Source organism: Heterocephalus glaber, unplaced genomic scaffold (assembly GCF_053883595.1).
Source record: "Heterocephalus glaber isolate CG9 unplaced genomic scaffold, H.glaber_assembly_v1.0 deba00001610, whole genome shotgun sequence".
Lineage (NCBI taxonomy): Eukaryota > Metazoa > Chordata > Mammalia > Rodentia > Bathyergidae > Heterocephalus > Heterocephalus glaber.
This window is the reverse complement of record NW_028258381.1, coordinates 11,732,327-11,753,330: the sequence shown is the minus strand read 5'-3', so window position 1 is coordinate 11,753,330 and position 21,004 is coordinate 11,732,327. Positions and strand designations below refer to the sequence as shown.

General features: G+C 38.2%; 1 protein-coding gene across 5 annotated transcripts in view; it reads right to left on the bottom strand.

The window, feature by feature from the left end:
- Window positions 1-596: 596 nt before the first annotated feature.
- The window catches only part of Zpbp (zona pellucida binding protein), a 50,736-nt gene continuing 30,328 nt past the window's right edge, over window positions 597-21,004 (bottom strand). The window contains exons 9-10 of one of the 5 annotated variants that reach the window (XM_087196077.1): window positions 13,981-14,158; window positions 597-3,435 (exon numbers count right to left, since the gene is read on the bottom strand). In XM_087196077.1, coding sequence (XP_087052203.1) covers window positions 3,341-3,435; window positions 13,981-14,158 — 273 coding nt within the window. In that variant the 3' untranslated portion in view covers window positions 597-3,340. The remainder of the gene's footprint in view (window positions 3,436-13,980; window positions 14,159-21,004) is intronic. The other 4 variants (XM_087196078.1, XM_087196080.1, XM_087196079.1 and 1 more) reach the window with 4 other exon arrangements.

Here is a 21,004-nt window from a genome sequence, read left to right as displayed (position 1 = left end):
AAATCAGTACAGAAACACATGTACCACAGCTCCAAGGCAAATACTCACTCTCCATGGTAAAAAAGGAGGAATAAAAAGTTCAGGCAAAAGTAGGAGACTGGCCAAACTGTGAGCCCGAACTGATATCTGGGTTTTGAAATGATGTTGTTGCCCTATTTCTCCTATCTTACAAATCTCCCCTAATTACTAATGTATCAATTAGGGTGCTTTCACGTCTAAGTGACAGGAACCCTAACTTGCTCAAACAGAACGAACCTTCTACCCCAAGGGACTGGTAGGCTCAGGGTGAGTTGGGCTCTGTCACAGCAAGGTTAGTAATAGCACCCTCAGGCCCGGTGCTCCTGACATCTCCACTCTGGTCCTCGGTGTCACCAGCTCTTCCTGCAGAGCCCTCATGGTTGCAACAAGGCCGTGGCCAGGAAGAGCTGTGCTCTGAGCAGCCACAGGGACGGTGCTCTGGCCTGAGCACACCTAGAGCTGCGCCCAGGGGGAGGGAAGGTGAATTCGTTTTGGAGACAGATGTCCTTTCGAAAGAGCTGCTGTTCATTTGTCAAGTTACTGCTTCCAAGATTTGAAAGTCATTTATTTCATTGAGGAAAATTTGGAGAACAGGAGGCATCAAAAAATCCACAGAAAATCCTTGCAAGTGAGACAATCTTATTAACATTTTTTTGCATTTGTTTTAAAAGTTTAATCAACACAGATAAAAATACTGTAGATAAATCCTAATTGAGTCACTTAATTTGAAAATGGGATTTTAATGGATTAGTGACATTCTACCATATGGAAACAGCATGATTTATTCAAACATTTCTCTCTTGCAGGTCCATTTATGTTAATTACCTTTTCATTATTATATATAATGTGGCAATTAATACCAATGAACATATTATTTCAGCTGGTCTCCAATTTACTTCTTTAAGAAAGTTTTCAATTGCTGAGATTACTGGACCAAACTTGTTAAGGTTGTTTTTATTTTTATTTATTTATTTATTTTTTTGGTACCGGGGATCAAACTCAGGTCCTTGTGCTTGTGCAGCAGGTGATGAAACCACTGAGCTAAATCCTCGGCCCAAGGTTCTTCTTTTTAAATATTGCCAAGTGAATAGGTATTACATATTTATAATGAGAAAAATTTGAATAGATAAAAATGGGAATCATATTTGCCCTTCTAACTTTAGAGTTTGGTAAAAACATAAGACCATATAATTTCAAAAATACTATGTGCAAATTAAGGCATTATATAAATGTAAGCTATTATTCTGATGCATAGAAAACTATTTGAAATTGCCTTGTAAGTTTGTAATTTTCACCACACATACTGTCATCACTTTACACAACTGTCAAAATTGCATGCGGTATCTGGCATTACAACAGAAGCACCTTCTGTCTTAGTTATTGAAGTATTTTCACTTGTGAGACTTTAATCTGTTAATTAAAATTATTAAAATTATTATGTCCTGTGAAGAGGAACACAAAACTGGGAATACACTAGTATAAACAAGTGTGGGAGACAAATACACAATCAACGAAAATGTGTGGGTAAGTGACAGAGGAGAACAAAGAACATTTCACTGTGGAAAACAGAGAAAGGGCATGCTTAATGCTGTCTCCTCCTGCTTTGTCTTCTGCCTCAGTTTCTACCAACTGTCCTCTTTGTCTGACTCTTTTGTCTTGTTTTGCCCTCTGGCGTTTGTGAGGTTCATTTTGAGCTTGCCTATATACTAAGACTCCTGAAGATACTTTAATCCCCTCCTATTGTCCGTCCACTCCTGTCCCACGATTCTGACCTCCAGGACTTGACCATTTCCATCACAGCTCAGGCTTTCCTGGGTGACCACTCATCTGATGCTGTTCATTCCTCACCAAAACCCACCCTCAGTTAGAAAAACCTTCTAACAGAAGGCGAAAAGTTAGGCTAAGTGAAGGAATAAAAGAAGAAAGAAAACATTCATCATTCATTGTATTTACACGCTTACTGGGACGTCACACTGCACCTTAGCTGACACAGAGACCGAGGTCTTAGTTCTTACAAAACACACGTTAGCACCTTGGAGAAGAGCGTGCAATACTCCATGTGCTACTTGAAAGGGAAGGCATCTGAGAAACCTCTACGGACCAAGTGAAAACATTTACATCATGATGGTAAAACTCTCAGACATTTCATAAACACACCGTTCGGCCTGACAACAATTCAGCCATTGCTCATGTCTCCTCTCTTTGTATTTGCATGAGAATTATGGGGTTGGGTTATATTTATCCATCCGGAACCAAACATTAGACTTGTTTATTCACTTTATTTTATAAAGGTGAACAGGTCCCAAGTATAAGTGACCTTTTCTCTGTTTATGTGTTGCCCAGCTGTGCCTAGAGCCAAACTGTGTTATGTCTGCCACTTCTAAACACTCATGTCCTACGAGGAAAGGCAACGCATAGAGAACAGTGTCCCGGAGAGGAAAGATGATACAAATCTAAGTCAGACAGTGACGATTCATTTCATAAGCCACTCATGTACTTTCATGGTATTTAAGTCTTTAAACTTGTGGTAATGTTCATATCTCAAAGACTGCATCCCAATATGAAAGAAGTTAAGTGTTAGTGGTGGTAGCCACATACTACTCATTTGAACAGTGGAGAAATGAAATGAAAGTTGTGATGATTGATTCTTTGTCCTAAAGGTATCAGGGAAATAAATCGCTTAGTCTCTCTATTCAGAGTTCAAATATTGCTTTAGGAACATACAGTGACTACTCAGTTCTTAAATGTCAAGAAAGTAATTTAAGAGACTTTACACTGAAAGTTTAAGATAGCCACACTGAACTATATTAAAAACCCACAGTGTGATTGGAACTAGTTCTTTACTAAAGAAGCTAGCAATTGCAATAATAAGACCCTGGGCTTTAAGAACTGGCTCTGAACTGTGAAAGGTCAAACTGGAATAACTAAAACTCCCATAAAATTGAATCAAAGGAATGAAAATAGCTGAAGTGAAAGTTATTATAAAAGAATATGGTGGCCTGGATCTAGGAAATATATACTGAAGATAAAATGGGATATTTTTGAAGAATCCTGAAAAATCTTTTGGGCTATCATGATAGTGTACTGGAAACCATTTTTAAAATACAATTTTGGAGTCATATGCAGGTCTAGCATTAGTGGATAAAGATGACAAGATGTTCAGCCCCATAAAGTATTTGGACATACAATATTTGACTAAAGTGACACAATTTTTGGTAAAATGGGATTATGTAATTTGGCATAGTAGTGATTTATTATATTTTAATATTTCAAAAATATACTTTTGCATTGAATAAATCACTGAAGGACTCCAGACAACGGCCTACGGGCACGTCTTGGCTCCATACACCAGGCTGCTGTTGCACTGGAGGCAGTGAATTCCATCACGAGGGTTGTAAGAGCCAGGGCTGCAGATCACTGTGGATAAAGAGTCAATCAGTGAGTAACATTTCCTTGAGTTTCACGTAAGTTAGCTTCACATGGACGAAGACAGACCGTGGAGTATTATTTCCTTAATTCTTTAAGTGAAGTAAAATTCACCATTTTAGTTCTTTTTAAGTGTATACCTGAGTAGTGTGAAGAATGCGCTCCTGCACTACCGATCTGCAGAACACCTCCCTCTTGCAAAGCCACAGTGCGTGCCCCCTGCACAGCTGCCCAGCGGCACTCCTCCAGCCGCGGGCCACCGCTACCGTCCCTGGTGTGGGCGTGAGCGCTGCCCGTCTCACACAGGACAAGGACACAATAAAAGCTTTGCTCTAACTTTTCATTTAGAAGCTGGCTCAAGCCAAGACGATGGGCTAAAATCACTGCTGACTTCTGGCGGAACTGGAAGGAGATCATCATTGGAAGTGCAGCGGAATGTGCTTATCAGAAAGCCTGCGACTGTGACTTAGCTGGGTGAAGACAGCCCCAAATCAGCAAGGGGGCTGCCTTTTATTTTTCAAACCATTAGTATGGCAAGTTGCTGAGGATGTGGAGAAATTCTGAGACTTGTCCTTTGCTAATCGTGCAGCTACTATGGAAAACAGTACGACAGCTCCTCAAAAAGTTAAACAGAACACCACACGATCCAGCAGTTCAACTTCTGGGTACATACCAGAAAGAACGGATAGCGGAGAGAGCAGAGACACTGTACTTGTGTAGGGTGTGGTCTGCATGTTTGTGTCTCCTACAGGGGATCTGTGGAAGGCCTGAGCTGCATCAGGCTGCATTCAGAGCTGGGCTGTCTTCCAAGAGAGTAAAGGTAATGAGGATCGGACCTGATAGGGTTAGTGTCCTTAGAAGAAGAAACACCAGAGCAACTGCACATTCGCTCTTCTTTTCCCAAAGAAATGCTGCATGAGGACGTAGGAGAGGGCTGTCTGCAATCTGAAAGAGAGCCCTCGACAAAAACCGAGCAGAAGCTAGCCTTGAGATGACAGTTCTAGCCTTCAGAGCTGTGAGAATATTAATTCCTCTTGTTCACGACACCAAGTCTATGGAATTCAATCTGGGCAGTCCAACCTCACTAATGGTACATATCCAAAAGAACCAGAACCATGATCGTAAGAGACATCTGCACACCTGTGTGCTTCATATATGTTATTCACAATAGCCAAGAGAAAGATGCAGCCCAGTGTCTGCTGCCTTCAAGAAAAAGGAAAATGCGGGATGTGCACAATGGAAGCTTATTTAGCCTTTAAAGGGAGGGAACTCTGACCCATGCCATAGGCTGTTAGGTGAAATGCTATATAATTCCACCTATACAAGATGTTGAGAGAGTAGAATTTAAGGAACCAGAGGGCAGAATGGTAGTTTCATGGTTGGAGGGTGGGGGAGCGGGAGCTTTTATAAAACGGTAAATTTCAATCTTGGAAGATGAAAGAAGTTCTGAATGTAGATAGTGGTGATGGTTTCACAGCAGTATGGCTACAGTTGGCTTAAATATCTTAAAATGTTAAGATTTTATGTCAAGCATATTTTTCCAAATAAAAAATGATGCATAACCTACACAGCACATTAGCAAGTATTTGAAGTGTGTTTATATTTAACGTTTACATCATAAATTGTCATAGATATGGAAGAACAGAATTTCTCTTACAGTGTTGTTGTAAATGGACTAATATAACAACTATGAAAAACTGACATTTTAATTAAGTGTATATGTTATGACCTAGTATTAAGTAAAGACGTTGAAGAATTCTAAACAACTGATTATATACAAAAATAAACATGGCAATATTATCTGTGTAACAAAATTTAAAAAGAATCAATTTCCAGTAACAGTAAAATAGATATATACACCTTGATATAAATCATATAATAGAAAATTATAAAGACATGAAAAATTTTAAAATAGTGTTACAAGAAAGATATGAAGTAATGTCACAAATACGGCCTATAAAAATGTGAAAGCATTAAGTTAATCTATCATTAGATAGGTTCTCAAATTCAATTTTTTTTGGGGGGGGAATGCAATACAAGATAGTTTTATTTTTATTTTTTATTTTTTTTCCCATTAAGTTTATTGGTACATTTTTGGTATAAAATACAGTTACATTCATCTTTGGGATCTTGTACCATTACATGAGTATCTTGATTCTTATTTTCTTCCCCTTCCCCTGCCCTCCCTTCAATCCCTCTACCATTTTTCATTTGCAAAGACTTTGTTTCCTTTTTTTACCTTTTCTCATAGTTTTTCTTTTCCCTTTTTTCCTTTCCCCTACCCCTCCCACTTGCCCTGCACCTTTAGACCTTTTCTTCCTATTACACAATATCAACTACACATTTTTTAAATTATAATATCAAGATCTAGGAGACATTACCACAGATTTTACAGAATTTAAAAGGATATAGAAAGCATATTTCAAAAATCTGTTTTGAAATAAATTTGACAACTTCTAAGAATAACCTTGGAAGACAAATTAATGAAACTTAACTCTGGAGGAAATATAAAATTTGAATAGCACCTATTAAAGTATATTCCTAGCTTGAAAACCTACCTATATGACAACAGCAGGCTCATATACATTTTAACTGATAAATTATATCAAACAATTAAAGCAGAATAAAGAAGGAACACTTCTCCCCTCATTTTAGGAACTCAACATTGTGCTAACCCTAAAACTGGATAAAGATAATAGAAGAAAAAATATGAACATAGATAGAAATTTGTTTAACAAAACAAACTATTAGAAGTCAGATCTGGCAGGATGTAGAAAGTGGTTTTGTTATAGGGATGGCAGTATTGGTTCAGCATTGGCAGATCTACCCCCAAAAGTCATCATTTTAACAGAGGAAAGGAAAAAGCCATATGATCCTGTCACTAGTTGGAGAAAAAGTATTGGACTAAATTCTACAGCTGTTCATGGTAAAAGCTATCAGGAGACTAGAAGTAGAACAGAACCTTCTCAACAGATTAAAGACACGTACTCCATACTTCCAGCGAGAATGCCTTATATGAATGGAGAAGATACAATGCTTTCTCCTTAAGGTGGGGAACAAGGGCAGATATGCTTACTCTTTATCTGTCCATTAAACTTTGACACCTAGGCCCCACCAAAATAGTCTGGCAAAAAAAATGATACAATTAGGATAGGATTGCCAAGGTAGAAGCAAAATCTTTATATGTAGATGAAATGATCATCTACAGAGAAAATACTAAGAAATCTCTAGGAGCCCCTAGAACTTGTATTTGAATTTAGCAGGATTAGAAAACACAAGCTATATATAAAAATTCAGGTCTGTGTATACTTGCTATAAATGAAGAATTGGATATTGAAATTTAAAAGTTATGTAGGAGTACAAAGGACCTAGAAAAGTTTAAAAAAAAAAAAAAACAGTGTTGGAAGATGTTTAGTACCTAATTTTAAGACTTCTTCTAAAGCTACAGTAATCAAGGCAGTGTTGGTGTAAGGAAAGACATATAGATCATTTGAATAAAACAGAGAATCTAGAAATAGAACCACACATACATGGTCCACTGAGTTTTGAAAGATTATTTAATATTAGCATTTTATAGAATATAAACTTAATTCAAGAGCCGAGGAAGAGATAGTGTTTTCAGCAAATGGCACTAGAATACCTGGTATCCGTATATAAAAAACTAACCTCAACCCTTTTTCTCCATACATGAAAATAACTTGAAGGGATCTATGAACCTAAATATGAAAGCCTAAAAGTATAAAACTTTAAGAAGAAATTATAAGGAAAAATGTTCATGAATTCAGGGTAGGCAAGAACTACCCAGGATACAAAAGACATGATGTATAAAAGAAAAAAATTGATAAATGAGATTCCATCAAAATTTAGAACTTTAAATGACATCGTTAAAATGAAAAGTAGTCCTTAAACAGGCCATATTCACAATGTATATAACCTATGACCAGAATATATAAAGAATTCTTAGAGCTCATTAATAGACAACCCAATTAAAAAGTAGACATAAGAAGATGATAAATAGCCAGTACAGCACAAGGAAAGGTGTGCAACTCTAGAATCAGAAAGATACTAATCAGTACAATAACAAGATTGAATTATACACTCATTAGGGAGATGAAGTTAAAAGTTTTAAAAGCCTTGTCATGACTTTTTCTTTTTGTTGGATGCTCCACTTTGCATTTAATTTGTCACACCCAATGGATTCATTCTGCTGGGTTTCCTGGGGTTGTGATCCTCATTGTCTTTTCCTAGGGTATTGTCTAAAATTTTTTGGAGTGCTGGTTTGATATTCATGAAGTTCCTGAGGTGCTCTTTATCATGAAAGTATCTTATTTCTCCATCAACTTTGAAGCATAGTTTTGCAGGGTACATCAATCTGGGTTGGAGGCTATTTTCCTTTAGGGCTGGAAATACATCACTCTAAGCTCTTCTTGCCTTGAGGGTTTGCATTGAGAAGTCTGCTGTGATTCTGATAGGCTTTCCTTTGTATGTGATTTGTTTCTTTTCTCTCACTGCTTGGAGAATTTTGTTCTTCTGTTGGATTTCTGGAATCCTAACTATTATATGCCTATGTGTAGATTTTTTTTGATCAACGCTATTTGGAATCCTATATGCCTCACTTATCTGTATGTCAAGTTCTTTTCCCCTCCTTGGGAAGTTTTCTGCCATCCCTTCTGTGAACAGTTTTTTTTTAATGTCATCTGCATTCTCTCCTCTTTCTTCATTGACTCCAATCAGTCTTATGTTATTCTTCTTTGCATCATCTAGCAGCTGCTGGATTGATTTCTCGTGTTTCTTTACAATTTTAAAGCAATTTTTCTTTTCCTCCTCACTAATTGCAATCTTTTCTTTTTTATCTGAAATTCTATCCTCACATTGGTTCATTCTGCTGCACAGACTTTCAATGGAGTTTTTAATCTCTTGGAAATCTATTTGCATTTGTTTTATGGATTCCATTTGTTTCCTATGTTGGGATTCCATCATGTTCCTCAGCTCCTCTATTTTTTTATCTGTGTCCTCTCTAGATTTATTAATCATGTCTTGCACCATGAGCACAATCTTTGCTGTTATCTGAGTAATTATTTCTGATTTCATTTTTCCCAGATCCTCTTTTGTTGCCAGTTCAGAGAGTCCAGGTGGTTGAATATCAGATTGTTCCATTTCATTTCCCTTTGGGGTTGCTGTAGGTGATCCAGAAGTCTGTTTTTGAGGCTTGTTTATGTGTCTTCTCATTTCCATGGTGGTGGTGGGGGATTTGATTCTGGCGCCCATGCGGCTCACCTTCTCTGCCCTAGGAGCTTGTGACGGCAGTGGGGGAGCTTCCTTCTGGGTGCTGGGACCAGCTCACCTTCTCTGCCCTAGGAGCTTGGGATGGTGGTGGGGGAGCTTCCTTTCAGGTGCTGGGATCCACTCAGCTTCTCTGCCCTAGGAGCCTGGGATGGCGGTGGGGGAGCTTCCTTCCAGGTTCTGGGACCAGCTCAGCTTCTCTGCCCTAGGAGCTTGGGATGGCGGTGAGGGAGCTTCCCTCTGGGTTCTTCAAACTCAATTTTTTAAAAATCCATCTATATACTACTAATGTAAAGATAGCTGTTAATCTACATATAGGCAATAAAACCATAAACTCTGAACCATGCTTTTAAATACTGTAACTTGATAAACCAATTAAAAATTAATAATTTTTATAAAGAATGAATATGCAGCAAGATTAATACTATATAAATATATAATAATATAATATATAAGTATATATAAATAATATATTAAGATGATAAAGTTAATAATTAACAGTTTTTAAAAAGAATGAAGATCTATGCAGTAAAATTAATAAAGTTAATAACGGGCATAGGTCAGTAAAACAAACAAGAGAACCCTTCAAAAGATGTGTGTGTGTTTATACACAAATAAATTAAATAATAAATACAGCATGTACTCAGTTCATATGGTAAAGAAACAAAATTTTGAATTTAATGATACAGAACATCAGACTTTTTTCATTGCTGTGAAATAGTCCATTTACATTAAACTGATTTTGTCCCAACTGTGCTTCACCCACCCTTTCAGTCTTGACTTTTTTGGGAGTTAATCAAGTGGAATTTTTTCTTTTAAATTTTTTCATCTAATTGTTATGGACATATTATTTTATTATTGCTTAGTAGTTGCTTAAAGAATATTTTCTGCATCGGAATCTCATTATGATCCAAAACATATCATTATTCACACTAATTCTAGAAAATAGCTGAAACTTTGAGTGTTTCCATTCAGTTATTTCCCCTGCTTTTGGTGTTACTATGACCATATATTTAGTTCTTTATATTTTAAACCCTAGGAAGGTTTCACACACACACATACACACACACACAGGTACATACAATACACACATATGCTTGTAGTCGGTACTTGTTTACATCTATCTACATTTTCCCTTCCACCTTTCTCTTCTTCCTTGCTGCACAACACATTTCTGTATAGGGTCATTTCTGACTACCTGAAGAATTTCCTTTAGCACTTCAGTACATGCCAATGACAGATTCTACCTGTGACAAATTCTCTCTGGGACTGTCTGCCCAGAGTGTCTTTATTCTGCCACCCTTCAACAGATGTTTCCATGGAGTGCCCTCTCCCAAGCCAGCAGGTGTTTGCTTTCAGCACACAGATGTGTCATCTTGTGGAATCGCCATTTACTTCTGCAGTTTCCTTCCACACGGGGTCACTATCCCTTGAGCCCTTGTGCCCTGACACTTGTCTTCTACAGAATAATTAATTTTTATATTTTAATTGACCTCTCCAATGTTCTCAGCAGAAGCTTTGTCTGCTCAAATCTACTCCACTGTAGCCTGAAGAAGCAGGTTATATTACTTTTTAGATTTTTGTACCACCAAGTCCTTGCAATGTTAGTTCTTAAAAATACTTAAGATTGGGCTGGGGATTTGGCTCAGTGGGGCCACATCTGCCTGGCAAATGCAAGAAAGATGGTTTCTTGCAACTTCAGTCAGATGACTTGTTCTTCATTCTTCTGGAACTAAATAAATCTATCTTTTTAAAAGAAAATCAGGCAACATGTTCAACTAATTGATAGGGCTACCTATTCTTCGGCCATGACTTCTCAATCATTTATAGTTTTCTTAGAGATGTAATGATCTAAAATGAGAATGAGACCTTGTGTATCTAAAGACAAAATGAGTTCTATGTCATACTCATAACTCAATTATTTAAATACATGTGTTTTTGGTCATTTGATATAAAATTAGGCCAAGAGCTCAGGGTTGCATGTCTGAACAGGATAAATCCATAGGGCCTAAAAGATCTTACTTAAGATAACTGTTTCTACTGAACAACTGCATTTTCACCAAACAATTCATTTAAGTGCAAAGGTGCACTTCACTTCAATGAAAAGAATCTCGGGATGATTACCTGCTTCAAACCTAACCTAGTCACATTTGATCCCTGACTGAACCCGCATCACAGTGGCAGCTCCTTGCTAGATACTCTTCATGATTGCCAAAAGGCTTGAGCAATGACTGTTTCTTCACAAAAAAGTAACAAAAAGAACAATGCTGGGTGCTGTTTTCCAGCTGCAGTCAGACCCTGAAAAACAATGACAGTGGCCTGCTGCCTCAGTGGGAAGACAAAGACAGAAAAGAAGGGTGTGGGCTTTTGTGTCCAGCAAGGCTTTTTTGGAGGAAATTACTGGGGATAAAATGGTGAAATATAAATAGACAAGATGCAGTTTCACAGAAATACTATAGATTATAGAATAGAAACTACAAAGTAAACTATTTCAGTGTTTGTATTTTGACAAAATTGTATCAGAAAAAATATATTTGCCCGGTCTTCTGTTGTAGTATTTTAAAGATATAATTTTATGAAATTATGAAGCATCTATAATATATAAACTTAGTTAAAACCTTTTTTTAATGATCAACAAAAATGACCTATGTAGCCAGGTGTTATGGCACATACCTGCAAACCCAGCACTCTGGGAGGCTGAGGCAGGAGGATTGCAAATTGGAGACAGCTTGGGTAGTTTAGTGACTTAGTGAGACCCTGCCTCAAAATAAAAATTAAAAATGGATGGGGGTGTAGTTTGGTCATAATACCCAGGGTTCAATCTCCAGCAGCACAAAATACAAAGATAAAGATAAAAAATAAACATAAGACACAATGTTAAATAAAATGTTACAAAGATGTTTTACAGTGGAAAAAACAGGAAGTGAAACAAAAATAGTAAAAGTATACAGATAGAAGTATTAAGTCTTCACTAGTTTATAATCAATTTTTGCCATCTAGAAGTAAAAATTAAATGAGACAAGGAAACTATCCATAGAAAAGGAACAAGCCCAATATGTTTTAAGGAAATAAATTTCTCTTACATAATAAACATACCTGGTCTCAATCTTTTTTGCCAAGCATAAATGTGGTGCATCATCATTCTGAAATAAGCCATTTTCAAAACAACTCATATATTTTATGAGCTTCTATCTACACAATCAAATGGATTCTAAGTTCATTGTGCATGCTAATTTTGTCTTGTAACTGATGTTATCCCGACATTCTCATTTGGAGAATGATTTAAATGTGTTTTTGAGTCATACATGCTCTTTTAAAAATATGAAGCAATGGCTTTCTGGATTAGAGACAGAAAATGACTGAATATGATGGGGGCCTGAATGCCACATTTTATTTAATGAGTTTCTGTCACAAAGGAGAGCTCTTTCTCACTTAGCCTGCAAAGATAGTAATTGCAGAAAGGTCATTCTAATTTAAAGTATTTATTTGTCCTAGGACGGCACAAAACGAAATTAGAAATTTGGCAGATCACTAGTTAATAAGTCCAGTGAGGAATGACAGTGAGGGCATAAAAATATAAAACATAAATTTTTCTCCTCTCCTTTCCTCCACTCAAGGACCTGACCCTCAACCCCAACAAACTGAATCCCTCTCTCCCATTCACCCTCCAGGCCTGCTGTGCCCCCCGGGGCTTGCCCCAGCTCCCCAGCCTGGGCCAGAGCCCCCCAGCGGCTCCCAGCTCTGGTGCTCAGGCTGACACCATGCCTGCCATCTGATAACCTCAAAGCGACCACGTCAAGCTTCAGATCACCACAAAACCCTGACCCTAAGTGCACTAAGTCTCTGTCACCTATATCACCTCGAACTCAAGTTTTCCTTAGTCTTTTCCCTGCAGTTTCACAGTCTCTTGTTCCCTATATGTTTCACAGATGTACCTTCTATGTCCCTAGACTCTGTGGACAGCAACCATGTATTTGGAAAAATAAAGCAGTATTTCAGAGACAGAAAATATTTTTCAGATTTATATATGAATTTGCTTGTACATTCATTCTTATGAGGTCTGTTGACAGAAATAACTGCTTAATTAACATGATCAAAAAGTACAGCACGTAGTAATGTGAATGTTATAATTACAGGGTGAAATTAGATGCTTTGACAATTGTGTGGCTACCCAAACTTTTATAAGTTAAAAAAAACAGTGGTAAAATTTTTTGTAATTCTCAGAGGCTCTGCATCACTACTTCACTTGAGAGAGCTGTTGAATTCAAAATTCTAAATTATTGAGATGCAAATATCCAAACAATTTTAGTTTACCTATTTAATGAATTGAATAAAAATACAAATGCCTAAAGGTAGCAAACCTACTAGGTTCTGTTTTCTTTGCTGCGTATTTCTAGGCTTTTCTTTATGCTTATGTGTGCCAGAGTGATAGTACGTAGTCACCAATTAGGAGTGCTGTCTTTGTTAAATTTTTATTGTATTTCCTGTGATAATTTTAATTTATTTTATTAAATTTCACATATTTAAACAAAAACAAAACAAGAAAATGATAAAGCAAAATCTAACCAATGAAAGTAAAAAGAAAACTTACTGCATTACTACAGGAAAAAGCTTTACTCTAACTTAGTAGAAAGGAGAAAAAATAATTAGAGATAACTGAATGAAAATGCTACTAGTTTAGTTATATTTGTGCCAGAAAGCATTTTTAAGACAGAAATTAATTGTCCCTCTGAACTCCTGAAAACAGAGATGCAAAGAGTTGAATTCACGTACAGTACTCAAACTAAGCCGAGTACCTCTATGGAATGCTTGTGTATTAGGATGGAGAAGGTGAATGTCAGAGAGAGGCTGGATCCTGCAGGGCCAGGGTCAACAGTCAGAAAACAACTGCTACTAAGGGGATTCAAATATTTACTTTAAAAAGAAAGTCACAAAGCTATGTACCTTATACGATACAGTAAATGCTCAATAACAGATTCTAAAAGCTGTAGCATTTTGCTGTCTTTAGGATAAACAACTCTAAATGACTCAGAACTATTAAGTGTTTCCTCCCAGACAATTGCCTAATGCTCCTGAGCCCTAATTCTACAAGCTTTTCCTGTCTTTATGTTTATGGAATCTTTCAAACACACTTCACACAACCTAAAACAATACTTAATGAGAGTAATGTTAAGTGACAGCCGTTCACTTGGGCATAATGAAAGCAAACAAGTTTTTGTTGACATAAAGGTGGAATCCTAGTTCCTTACATACCGCAGCACTCAGGACATTGAGGATGCTTCAGGATGTTCATCCCATACCCTGGGAAGCAGCGGTTAATCCACACCATTGCCAGGGTGCCTTCAATATAGTATATTTGAGGCAATGGTTGTGCACGTCTGCCCAGAGCTTCTACTTGTTGATTAAAAAATCTCTCTATGAGATGTTTAGCCTAAAACAGAAATAGGATTTGAAAAAATATATTACCACAAATGAATATAATTTTAAAACAAAGAAGACAGAGGGAAGGGAAAACAAGTCTCAAGGTCTTTTATCTTGCATTCATAGGACATAAATAATACATGTAAAATAAAAAGATGTTTTCTACCACCTCCTACATTTCCAAATGCACTTCATAGGCCATACAAAGAAGTTGTTCAGATACACAATCAAATGTTCTACCTGTTTGCTTTCTGAATAATATACAGATAGGCATCTGAGCAAAATCAAGATAGATCCTTGAAATTTAAGGATGCATTAAACTTAGTGAAACATATTTTAAGACTCATTAGGAGCATATCCTCAGGCATCCTCTCTAGTCTTTCATAATTACCTTTACATTTATAATAATAACTGTGGCTAGACTCCTAAAATTAATAAGAGGTTTAAAATGTTCCATGCTCACTAAGCCCAAGGCCTGGTCCCAAGTTGAACCCTCCCAGCCAGGCCTGCTGCACCTCCCGGGTAGGCCAGAGCATGGAGGGACACCCATCAATGGGGCTCCTCTGCTTTCCCATGCTCTTCAAGCATACTGTAAAGTACATTCTCTTTCATGGAAAAATTCACTAAATAATTAAAAATGTTTTTTAACATAATGCACTCAAATATACAACTACTGTTCTATTACTCAATTACTAGCTTTTCAGTTTCAATGAACTTTTGTGCTTTTGATAAATTCTAGTAAATCTGTCATTTTTCACTTGATCAAACACAAACTTCCTTCTTAAAGAAGTACTTAAGAATTAGATGCAAATATGGTATTCATTTAATTACATTTAAATGTGAAACTACAATTCAAAGTTTCAGAAGACATATTTCTAACCACAACTTCCTAACATCTGTGCAAAAAAGCTCAAAACAAACAAAAAACAATGTGCTAGACCTGAGAAAACCTGGTAAGACACAAACATCAGACAACTATTCCCTATTGTCCATCTAAAAAGGAGAAGGAATATAGCTCTTTTATCTAATAAATATGAAGAGAATGTAAAAAGTTTTTCAAATCACTAACTGATGTTCTTATTCTAAATGTGTTAGGTACTAACACTGGGTTAGTTCATACCGAAGGGGAACTCTGTGAGTTTTGTAAGGATTACAAATGCAAAAGTAAAACTTTTTAAACCAATCTGGACATGATGAGGACAATCATAATTATAAACACTCTCCAAAAGCCAGAAACCTAGTTTAAGAAACAACAAATTGACTTAAAAAGCATCAGCTCCCCTGATCCACACTATTTGTTTCCCTACTTGCCTCACAAAAACCTTTCTGGAAAGATTAAGTATATATGGAAGGAATATATTCCACAACAGCTAGTCACTGGTTACAGGATTAGAAAAGCAACTGTTACTATTTCAACAATGAGCAACCTGTCAAATACAAGAGTTTAGGCAGGGAGAAGTTAAACAGGTTATTTTAAATGCCATACATGCCTCCATGGGCCATGCCAGTTTAGCACTGAATAAAATTAACTGGGCAGCTTGGTGTGTGCTGTACATTAAGGCAGCAAACCTAGGAGGCAACCACTACCTAGAAGTATGGATGTTCCTGGAGAAGAAATAAATATCCTAATTTACATGAGGATCAAATCTAATGGGGGTTCTAATTCCACCCAGGGAGAACTAATATAAACCAGATGTTATAGATATTATAAGACAGAGTCCTTTGGGTACCTTTAGGTAGTACCTGTATTTGGGAACCTATGGGGAAAAATGAATACAGCCATCAAGTGAGATTGGAATTCTTATTAAAAATTAAAACAGGAGAAGGAAGTGGGGAAGCTTAAAACGTCCTAGGATTTTGGAAGACAAAACTTTCACTTTTCGACATGTGGACTACTTCATCTGTTCCTCACTCAGTGAGGCTGCTGAAGCAGTGGCTGTTTCACAAAAGCTGAAACTTGCAGTAAAAAAAAAAAGTTAGACCTTTAGAAGACAGACTAAAAAATTGTAATTTATATTTTAAAACTATTTAGATTTAAATTGGTATATTAAATTTTCTTTTGAAGAAACAATGTATTTCTCATTTTAAAAAAAGCAGAAAATGAGGATTGGACAGGTAGAAAATGAGGTTTAAAACACAGGGAAGGAAAAAACAAAAATACAGGGAAGGATGTCCACTTCTGGCTGTGTGGTTATTACACTATCTAGAATAATCTTCATGTTAAAGACTGCCGAACTGAACACAACAGAACGAGCCTGAACAGCCAATTTCTACAATGAGAGACATGGGGGTAAAGGAAGACAGAAGACAGGAGAGCAGGAAGGCAGGAGGGAGAGGAGAAAGAGAAGTAAAAGAAAGGTATGGTGTAGAAAAGAAAAAGAAAGAAGATAAGGGCTATAGGTAGGGAGAAAGCTACGAACCCAATGACAGCTGCACTGCTATTTGGGACCAACCTCAGCATTCTAAGGTTCTATACTTTACCAGCCTAAGGAGAACAGGAGAAAAACCTAAACCAGTTTCTTCTCTGTCAGAAGTGGGCTGTGGGATGGAGAGAAAGGGAACAGAAAAACACAAACAAAATCCTCTGCAAAGTCCCACATAATAGTCTGCTTACAGTGGGTTTGCAATTTTTATAGCATTTTCTGAGTTGTACAAGAAATTCCAAGTCAAAAAATGGCTTAAAATTGTCTTTGGTTGACAGCCATTTGGCAAAAGGACATAAGGACACTCTCTGGAACTCTCCGGGAGCCCCTGCACACCCAGGCCACACTGGTGAGAAGCGCATCCTATGGATGACCTATTTAAACTATGAACAGTGACTGAAAGGAAATGAAAAATGCAGTGGGCAGGCTGGACAGAAAAATTAAGCCAGCTGTAGCTAGAATAATAAAATGCAACAAACAGATGAAGAAATTACTCAGAATACAAAATAAAAAGGAAGAAAAATCAGTATAAAAGAGATGGAGAAAACAACTAGTAAATCCAAAACATAGTGAATAGAAACTCCAGAAAGGCAAATGGGAAAACATCATTTTAGGATCCTGTCTAAACATTTTCCTGAACTGGTAAGAACAATTATCTATAAAATAGGAAGCATAAAAAATTTTGGAAAAAGAGAAATGTCAGGTTAAGGACTGAGATGAAAGAACTTTTAAAAAGTCAAAAACTAGATAAAAGTATGGATTAATCTAAACAGTTCCTGGCAAACTGAAACAGTCTTAAAAACAGTAAAAACAATAGAGCTAACAGATTAGGAAAAAAAATCCATGAAAAATGGAAGCAGATCATGAGCATTAAAGGTGTTCAAGGTATTTGTAATTTTAGGTGGGTACAATCTAACTTTCAACACTTTTATCAACTGTGTATTAAAACTTGAAGCACAACCACCATGGGAAAAAATACACTATACAAATAACACAAAACTTTGCATCAATAAAAAAAGATAAGGAACGAGCACAGCATGAGGAACAGAAAACCAGAGAAAATGATTTAAACAATTAAAAACCAATCGACATACAGCAGTAAACATGACTTGAAAACAATAAAGCCACCACCAAGCCAGAATTACAAAAGAGAATCATTTTTTAAAGGTGCAGTCAATCAAAAGAAGAACAAAAAGTGAAAGGGTTACAAAACCAGATGGGACGTATAGGAAAAAGTTGGAAGATTTTGGATTTAAATCCAAAGAAATAAACAGATAGCTAAATGCAACTGTCCTTAACAGTCCAGTGAGAAGGCAAAAACTGTCACATGAATTTAAAGCAGTGCCCAGCTGTAGTCTACGAATGGCAAATGGGTTTTGTGCACAACTAAATATAAAATAAAATTTTAAAATATTTACAATAACAGTAAAAAATACATGTAGAAAAAGTTTAGCAAAATAAGGCCTGAGGAAGGAAAGGCCAATGTGTAGTTCAGGGAAATGAGAGAACATTAGTAAGTGGGAAAATGTGGCAGTCTAGATAGGAAGGACAAACGGCTAAAATCTCAACTCTCACTGAGCATAATGGACTCCATACATCCCCAACCTATACCCCAGCATACTTTTGCTGGAGTCACTGACTTTTGTGGCACAGTTAGAAGTTGAGAGTACAAAAACAGGCAAAACAGTTTCAGAGAACAGCACTGGGAGCCTGTGGCCCTGGAAGGTGGTACCCGGCTACAGCAATCAAGGCAGTGCAGACCTGGGGTGAAGCAGGCAGAGAGACGAATGGGCCAGAACAGTCCGGGACAGACACATGCTCAGCTTACTGTCAACAAAACTGAAGGTTAAGTCAAGGAGAAAAGGATAGACTTTCAACCAATGTACTGGAACAACGAGAAACTCACAGAGGAAAAGCTAACCTCAACCCTTCTTTACATAAGACACAAACACTGACTTGTTTGTGGTTCACCAAACTTAACACAAAAGCTATAACTCAGAACTAATGCTGAGGAAAGGTTTTACAAATTAGGGGTAGGGAAAGATTTTCTAAACAGAGCACACAACATACACAGACACACACAAAGAATAAATGAAAAGTTTTGATTTCAAATTTTTAAATTTAAAAAATATTTACCTTAGCCTCTACCCCACTACCATGAAAAGAGTTGGCATGATTTTCCCTGTTCTTCCTGCCAAATACGATTAAGAATGCTGGGCACTGTACACAAGGCAGACAGAAAACTGAGGCAAGTGGGAAAAAGAGGCCATCCAGCGGGAGACCTTACACTCAATGTAAGACAGTTTTCCTTGGGTTTTCTCCACATGGGGAGCTAAAGAAGTTGACAGCCTGGAAGTGCCAAGGAGTGTAAACAAAACCAAAGTGCTATCAAAAGCCTACTCTCTAGATAGTCCAAGAACCACACAAGGAGCAGTCCACAGAGGGACAAATTCTAGACAATAACACTACACAAGACCAACATCACAGAATTGAGGGCTCAGCCCTTGGCTGTCAAAGGTCAAGGAGGGAGACTTCCACCCCTATTGGGCTCCCACACAGCACCCCAGTTCCCACATCGGGGTGGTATCACAGAAGGCCAGGTAGAAACTGAACAAGGCAGAACTTTCATCTCCACCCCCCACCCCACATCCAGGAGATAACGGATCACTCCATTCCACCACTGCCTGGAGAACATTCAGGCACCTGAACTTTCAATTCTGCTCACCCAGGTGGAAAGAGGTCACGGGAGCTCTCTGTGAGTAAGGAACACACAAGGGACTCAAGGGCCCCACTCCTGCCTGGCAGAAAGGAGATGTCCCTCTCTCTCCCTGCTCAGCTGGCACTGCCCCAGTTGTTGGATTGGATCCCAGGGAGAATCGGCACTATTCTGCATGATAAGTGCTTTAGGAGAGGCCACTGCCATCTCCTCAGGCAGAGCTGGGTATTGCTGTGAGCAGAGCATCCACAAGCACTGTGGCTGGAGAGGCCGCTTTGCGGTAGTTGGGGTACACTGATCAGAGGACTCATCGGAAGAAAAGGGCTTGGCGACTTCAATTTTGTCAGTACTGCTCACACTCTGTCTCCATCCCCACTTATAGGACCCCATTTTCCAGTCAGCCTTCCCCTTAGTGCCTATCCCGGGAGGCAGGGAGGACCAAGCTGCTCTGTGATTCGACCAAGCACAGGAGGCAGCTCTGCATTTGCTTTTCAGCAATGTCAGCCCACAGTTGACATTAAGGCTCTCCTTGAAGGCACACCTAGGAAACTGCAAGTCATTTATGTGCTGCTGGTTGGGGTGTCTGAATTCTGAGACTGTCTTTACTTTTATTACTTTATCCAGAGACATTAGCAGCAACCAAGAAACGTTATTATATTCCTCATTTTCCCAAAACTGCTCGAAAGCATCATGCACAAAATCAACTAGCTCTTAAAGTGGTTGATTAGGAGCATGCAGTGCAGAACTTCCATGTTTCTCTGAACGGTTCACACCACAGACCATGTCTTTCTGACTGTAGTCAGTCACTAGTGTTATTAACTCTAATCAGATTAGAAAGCCAACCCTGGAAAACCCAGAGCCAACTCCTAAAACTCATCCTTAGCATTCTGTTCCACCAGAATCACTCTTGTCACCAAAAACTGTATTACTCAGAGTTCTCCAGAGAATAGGATCAATAACACACACACACAAGGCCCTCTATCCACAAGTTCCATGCCTGTGGATTCAACCTACTGCAGACTGAAAATATTTCTCAAACAATGCATTTGGACTGGACAGGTGCAGACTTCTATCTTGCCGTTATTCCCTAACCATGCAATGTAATAGTGGCTCATACGGCAAGGAATTCTGCAGATGCTTGACTCCTTTATATAAAATGGCCTAGTGTTTGCTGAGATTCATTACAGGAATAGGCTCACATAACTACAAAGCCACAAGCCCCCCAATTTGCTGTAGGACCAGGAAGGCCAGTGGGTGGGGGAGCTGCAGGTGAGACTGAAATTCCTCCTCATTCCAGTCCCAAGGCCCAGAACTGGCGGTGCCAGGGTCCAAAGGCAGGCGGTGTGGACACTGCAACCCATACATAAGAACTCCCTCAGCTGCCCTCATCTTCCAGCTGAGCTCTCAGCCATCTGGATGATGCCACCCCATGGACTTGGGCAATTTTCCTTACTCAGCTAAGTCCACCAGCTCAAATGCTAACCATTCCCGGAAACATCCCACAGCTACAGCCAGAGAAGTGGTTTCCCTCTGCTTGCTGGGCACCCTCCAGTCCAGCCATGATGACATGAAATTATCATTGCCAGTCGCTAGCTTTCTCCTCACCAAATCTGAGGCAAACCTCCTGACACCATCTGCTGTGACACAAGGAGCACAGAGGGAATGGTTGCGACAATGACAGTTTTTCAAGTGGAGAAGGCAGATAAAAGTAAATGGA